General features: G+C 42.2%; 1 protein-coding gene across 1 annotated transcript in view; it reads right to left on the bottom strand.

Moving 5' to 3' along the window:
- SPAG5 (sperm associated antigen 5) overlaps positions 1 to 7,237 on the bottom strand; it is a 40,839-nt gene that overhangs the window by 12,554 nt on the left and 21,048 nt on the right. The window contains exon 6 of the mRNA XM_006890957.1: positions 416 to 490. Within this exon, the coding sequence (XP_006891019.1) occupies positions 416 to 490 (75 nt within the window). The remainder of the gene's footprint in view (positions 1 to 415; positions 491 to 7,237) is intronic.

The following is a 7,237-nucleotide window of genomic DNA, read 5'->3' on the forward strand; positions in this document are numbered from 1 at the left end:
AGTTAAAGGTATATCCCTTATTGCGGAGTTAACTTTAGTGTCAGTGTTGTCCCTGCCTTTCTCACATGCACCTTTATGCACTTATTTCCTGCTTCACCATCCCACAGGATAGCCATCCACTTCTACCCCCTCCCTTCACATCTATCTCCCTTTCACCAGCCCTCCATCTAATAACTGGAAGCTTCAATGGATATGCTAGATCAAATAAAACCATAAGTAAGAAATAAGCAGGAACACCAGAATGGAAAGTCACTGACCCTAACTTCAAGTTCCCCATAAGGACATGTCCCTAACAAAGGTTCTGAAAATCTCTCTTTATCAAGTCTCAGTACCACCATCTGCTAACTACCCAGGATTCTCCATTCCTGATCTTCACAGTAAACTCCCTGGTGATGTAAGCCCAGTCAGCACTTACCATGAAATTCCTGGCCTGTTGCAGCATCCGTCCAATTTCCTGGCAATTCTGAAGCTGCTGAGGTGCCTTAGTTATCTAGTCAGAGAAAAAGATTTGTTCTTTCTGAAGAGGTTAAGATGCACGCCTAGCACTCTTCCCACTTCCTCTCCCACCTCCTGAATTACAAAGACTTTCCTATTAGAAGGAGATGCAAATCTCATAGCAGAAGAAACTAATTTAAGAAAAAAGGAAACCCAGAGTAGACAAATAATTCCTTTTTAAAACAATAATGATTATTTTTATTTTCTAATCATAAAAATAATACATGCTGGTTATAAACATCTGGAAAATACAGAAGTGAATTAAAAAAACAATAGAAATCATTAGTAATTTTATCATCTAGCATAGCAATTCTTTCTTTTTTTTTTAAAGATGCAACTTTTTTTAAATTTAAAATTTATGGTGAAAAACATGTATGGGATACAAAGGGATGAGGGTGGGGAGCTGAAGGGGTGAGGATGGGCAGGGATGAAATTGCAGGGCTGCACAATTTGGTGGGCAGGGGGGAGGGGAGTAGTTGAAGGAAATAAGAAAGGTTCAGTGGGAGCCAGAAGAGACAGGGCAATGGTACGCATAGTTCAATGGTGATGATTTTTTTTTAAACAGAAATTATCTTATTCACTTGTGGGTTTCTCATTTGAGAATGGGGTGCACACTCTCTGGCTTTTTCATGCTGAAAAGGGGCATTGATTTGAAGGGGGAAGGGGAGCCCACTTTAACACCTTACTGGTGGTTCTGAGTTGAAGCTGCATACCTTCTTGTTCTGTTACAAGATATTTTCCTGACTTTAACTGCCCTCTGAACTGCAAATTGTTTGCTAAGGTAGGTCCAGTGGGGATGGCTGGCTGAACCCTGAGGCTCCGTCCTTTGCTTAGCTGGCAGCTATATTTTCCTTTTTGTCTCTGGAACTGGATTCAGGGTTCAGGTATGGAGTAAAAGTGCTATGGTTACCTATAGGAAAGGGAGCAAACCCATGCTTCCTTGGGAATCTTTGATCTCTTGATGTTGAGCCTCAATCTATATTGAAGACCAGTAATCAACTGTTTACTTGTCCAATTATCAATAAACAGAGCACTGTAGAGGGCCATGGTGGCCTGTTTCTATGCAGCTTGCTGTTCCTGCAACTCTTTATGTTGTTTCCACCGCCACCTTGGTTCCCCCGACAACACTTCTTCAAAAGTGAACTTAACTTAGAAGTGAACAAAACTACACACATCTTTTTAATACCCCTTCCAATGGGCTATCTTAGGCTTCAGCCCCTCTCTCAGCGTCTCCAACATGCAGAGCTGGGGGCCAGCTTTTCTATGCAAAAGTAAATGTCAGCACTAGCATTCCCGGCTGGCTCCCTCTCTGTCTCTGGCCCAGCGAGATGGCATGGCAGTAGCTTCTGACATCTTGGAGTTGCCTCCCCTTCCAGCATAGCAATTCTTAACTACCAGAGTACTATGCCCTCCTAGAGATTCAGTCATATATGTACCCAGAGATCTTTTACAGTGGTTTCCAGTAACTGAAGAGTATATTGTTTCTCTCAGGTATCCGGAGTGGGAGGGATAGTTGTAAGCCACTGATTTAGAGATAAATTACCATATTCAGTGAATTCTAACATTAGTATTTTTTCATATTTTAACTTCTCTGAAACTGGAATACACCTTAATACTATGGTATCTCTGATGTGAATTGCTAATGATTAGAAAAACTAAAACTGAAATTATAATGCATAAATTTGGGTCTTATTTTTATTACTTAGTTGTATTGAACAATATCAATGATAACACATACAAGCAAGATTCTGCTGGAGATTATCCAAAAACAACTGGAACAGCACATCAACAGAGAATTGCCAAAAGTGCAGGCTGGGTTTAAAAGAAGTTGTGGTACTAGGTAGGGATCATAGCTAATGTTAGATGGATCTTGGCTGAAAGCAAAGAGTTCCAGAGGAATGTCTATCTGTGTTTCATTGATTATGCAAAGGCATTTGACTGTGTGGATCACAACAAACTGTGGCTAACTCTAAGAGTAAAGAGAATCCCAGAACACTTCATTGTGATAATGCGAAAAGTATACTTTGACCAGGAGGCAGTCGTCAGAACAGAGCAAGGAAACACAGAATGGTTCAAAACCGGGAAGGGTGTATGCCAGAGATGTGTCCTATCCCCATATCTTTTCAATCTATAAGCAGAACAGAAATCTGGAAGGCTGGGCTGTATGAGGAGAAATGTGGCATCAGGATTGGAGGAAGATTCATTAACAATCTGTGTTGCAGACCGAGGGTCCCAAAGAATGAAATAATTTTATAATTATTAATAATGAGACAGACTACCAGGAATGATATAGAACAGAGAGTGAAAAACAGGGGGCCAACAGTTCCCATGACTGAAGGCCCCAAGCCATGCTTCTCTGAGTATTTATTTAGAATCATAAGGAAGGTAAACAAAGTAAAATCATAAGGAAGTACAAAACAAAACAAAGGATAATGGTGAAGTCTTTTACAGATAAGGCCAAGTTCCTCTTTATGCTAATCTCAGGAGTGAGGGATTCAGTTGATACAAACTAAGAACAATGTTGACTCTTAGGGAACATCTTAGTGTTACAAGGTGACTTTCAGCTTATATTAAGCCTCCCTCATTTCCTGATATAGCACTTGATCTACTATTAGTAAATTTGATATTCGTCTTCCCTCAAATCTGCATTATGCAGATGACACAACCCTGCTTGCTGAAACTGAGGAGGACCAGAAGTGCTTGCTGCAGAAAGTCAAGGAATGCAGGCTTAAGTATGGACTGAGGCTCAATATCATGAAAACAAAGATTGTCACCACTGGGCCAATTGGCAGCATTATGATAGATGGTGAAGAGATTGAGACTGTTAACAGCTTTAGTTTGCTTGGCTCCACAGACAACACTCTCGGCACCAGCAGCCAGGAAATCAGAAGACATATTCGAGGGGAATGTCTGATATCAGAGACCTCTCCAAAGTACTGAGGAGCAATGACATCAGTCTGGAAACTAAGGTGTACCTGACACAAGCCATGGTCTTTGCAACCACTCGCTATGCATCAGAGAGCTGGGCAATGACTAGAAATGTTAGAAGGAGAACTGGTGCCTTTGAGCTGTGGTGCTAGAGAAGAGTATTGAATATACTATGGATTGCTAAGAAAACGAACAGATTCGTCCTGTTGTTGTTGTTGTTGTTATGTCGCTCGCAACTCACAGTGACCCTATGTACAATAGCCCTAAACTCTGCTCTGTCCTGTGCCAATCACACCATCTCTGACACTCCCATACCGATTATCCCAGTCACTGAATCAATCCACCTCATAGAGGGCCTCCTGCGCTGTCCCTCCACTCTACCAAGCATGATGGCCTTCTCCAAGGACCGGTCTCTCCTCACAACATGTCCCAAGTATGTTAGATGAAGCCTCAGAATCCTTGCCTCCAAGGAGCAGCCCGGTTTGACCCTTTCCAGGATGAATCTGTTTGTTTTCCTAGCAGTCAATGGTATTCTCAATACTCTTCTCCAGCACCACAGCTCAAAGGCATCAATTCTCCTTCTATCCTCCTTGGTCATTGTCCAACTCTCTGATGCGTAACAAGTGATTGCAAAGATCGTGGCATGTATCAGACGCACCTTAGTCTCCAGAGAGACACCACTGCTCTCAGTACTTTGGAGAGGTCCCTAACAGCAGACTTTCCCATGGCAATGCACCTTTTCATTTCCTGGCTACTGGTGCCAAGAGTGTTGACTGTGGAGCCAAGCAAACCAAAGTTGTGAACAATCTCAATCTCTTCACCATCCATCCTGATGCTGCCAATTGGTCCAGTGGTGAGAATCTTTGTCTTCTTGACATTGAGCCTCACTCCATATTCGAGGCTGCAGTCCTTGACCCTCTGTGGCAAGCGCTTCAGGTCCTCCTCAGTTTCAGCAAGCAGGGTTGTGTCATCTGCATAACGCAGATTGTTGAGAGATCGTCCACCAGTCTTGACCCCACATTTCTCCTCATAGAGCCCAGTCTCCCGGATAATCTGTTCTGCATACAGGTTGAAAAGGTATGGAAATAGGACGCATCCCTGGCATACGCCTTTCCCAATTTTGAACCATGCAGTGTTCCCTCGTCTTAGAGAGGGTTAAACCGGGCTGCTCCTAGGAGGCAAGGATTCTGAACCTTCGTCTGACATACTCTGGATATGATGCAAGGAGGGACGGATCCTTGGAGAGGGATGTCATGCTTGGGAGGGTGGGGGGCAGCGCAGAAGAGGAAGACCCTCTATGAGGTGGACTGATTCAGTGACTGGTGTAGTCGGGGTAGGTGTGTTGGAGATAGTGAGATTGGCACAGGATAGAACAGGGGTTAGGGCTGCTGTACACAGGGTCGCTAATGAGTCGCAGGTGACTCAATGGCACAAAACAAAAACAAGAAGTTGTATTATTCTGATAATGCTATTTAAACCTGAATTTGCATTTGCTGTTCTCATTGGAATAACCTATTTTAGGAGACAGTGATGGATAAAAAGGGAGCTCTGGTCGTCTAGTGAGGTAAGGGGTTGTACTGCCATCCCAAAGATGGGCAGTTTGAGTCCATCAGTTGCTCTGAGGGATAAATCTCCTCCTTTGTGATTTACAGCTTCTGAAAATTGAGTCTCTGAGTACTAGAGGTTCAGATATGACTTGGTTCTAATTAGACAGCAATGAGTTATTTGAGTGAGATGGCTAATACCATGCGTTAACCTTGTCATGATCCTTACTATAAAGTAACTATGCCTCTGGAGCTCTGCTGGAGGATCAGCTATCAGTTGGTTGCACTAGACAGCACACAACAATAACATTCTATGTGTTATAAATTCTAACCTCGATGACATTAAGGCAAGCTCCAATGGTCTAGTGAAGCTGTGCTTCAATCTCAAAGGTACATGGTTTGAATCCACCAGATGCTCCATGGGAGAGGGATGGGCAATCTTCTCCCGTGCGATTTATTTCTCTGAAAACCCACTGGAGAGTTAGCTATAGATCAGTTCCAACTCAACTATATGCAACAACAACACCAACAATATGATGTTAAGGCAGGATTACAAGCAGACCTGTAAAAGATATGATTAGCCTTATCTGATTACAGGCAGGTTTCCTCAGGAGTGTGGCCTGAGTGCTAGGTATTTATGTTTACGCTCTTAGCAAAAACAGGTGAGCTTTTGGTTAGATGTACGTCTGGCTACAGTTTTGTAGTCTCTAAATTTGAACCACAGGCATGTCTTACTTGCCAGCTATGGACTCATAAGTAGCGAAAGCCAAAAAACTGATACCTGTCTCCTTAGATTGTCTTGAGGTCTGACCTACAGACCTATGACTTGCTTCTACAAGCACATGAGCCATTTCTTTGAATTAAATCTCTATACACACACACACTCTCTATTTATTGGTTTTGTTTTTACAGAGAACTCAGGAGCTCTAGTGGCATAGTATATAGCAGTTGCACTGCTAACTCAAAGATGCCGTATGTGTGTGTGTGTGTGTGTGTGTGTGTGTCTGTCTGTCTGTCTGTCTGTCTGCCTGCCTGCCTGCCTGCCTGCCTGTCTCTGGTAGTTGAAAACTACCAGCAGATCCAAGGGAGAAAAACTGGGAAACTGGTAGTCCCTTCTTTTTTGCAATTTACAGACTCCACAATCCAATGCAGAGTCACTATTAGTCACAGCCTGTTCAACAGCCATGAGAGAAAACCCCAACTAAGGGACTTATCAAAGTGAAATACTACTCATTTTTAACATCTACTGGCATTTTACCTCACCTCAAATCCTCTCGGAAGTTATGTGAGGTATGATTCACTCAAACTCACTGCCAATGAGTTGGAACTGACTCATAGCTGACCTTCTATTGAGTTTCTGAGGCTGTAAATCCCAAGGGAGGAAACTGGCAATCTTTCTCCCATTGGTGGATATAAACTTTGAGGTTAGCAGCACAACTCCCCACAGACTATGGTACCAGGCTCCCTGCTTATTTAGCCTTGTCAAAAAACTATTAATTAACAAGTAATGTTAAACTTATTTTCCCTTGACATTGAAAACTTCATAAATACTGGTTTTTGCAATCACAGACTATTGTAGCTTACCGATAGCTAAGCTTTACTCTTTATTTTTTTAATGTTACTATCTTTTGTATTATCATCTTTAGGATATATACTTAGAAGTGGGGTTTCTGGGTCACAGAAATTTACTTGTTACAAGGTCTTGTTTAAAATGTCTTAAAAAAAAAAAGGCCGAACCATCAAAACAACAATGAAATGTCATATCACCCCATCAAAAATAGCAAAGTTCAATAATACAACAAATATTAAATGTTGGCAGAGATGTGGCAGGAATGTAAAGTGGTGCAACCACCATAGAAAATCAACTACAAATCATAGCAACCCTATGAACATCAGATCTGAACCTTGACTTGGCCTGTGCCGTCTTCATCATCTCTGATATGCCTGAGGCCTTTGTTACAGTCACTGTATTGATCCATCTTGGTGATGGTCTTCCTTCCTGTCTTTCTCTGACCTCTCAGCACAATGTCTTTTTCCAAGGACTGACAGCATGTGCAAAGTATGTGAGATCAAGTTTCACTATCCTTGCCTCTAAGGAGCAACCTGGTAGCACTTCCGTCAAGATAGACTTGTTTGTTCTTTTGGCAGTCCATGGGATATTCAGTACTCTTCACCAATACCACAATTGAGTGCAATAATGAAAATTTTTTTCAAAGAGAAAAGCTAACTGAGGGGTTGGGATAGGAGGTAGGGAGGAAAATGTGCAACAA

This window comes from Elephantulus edwardii, unplaced genomic scaffold, assembly GCF_000299155.1.
Source record: "Elephantulus edwardii isolate Elephantulus edwardi_28Jun2011 unplaced genomic scaffold, EleEdw1.0 scaffold00094, whole genome shotgun sequence".
Lineage (NCBI taxonomy): Eukaryota > Metazoa > Chordata > Mammalia > Macroscelidea > Macroscelididae > Elephantulus > Elephantulus edwardii.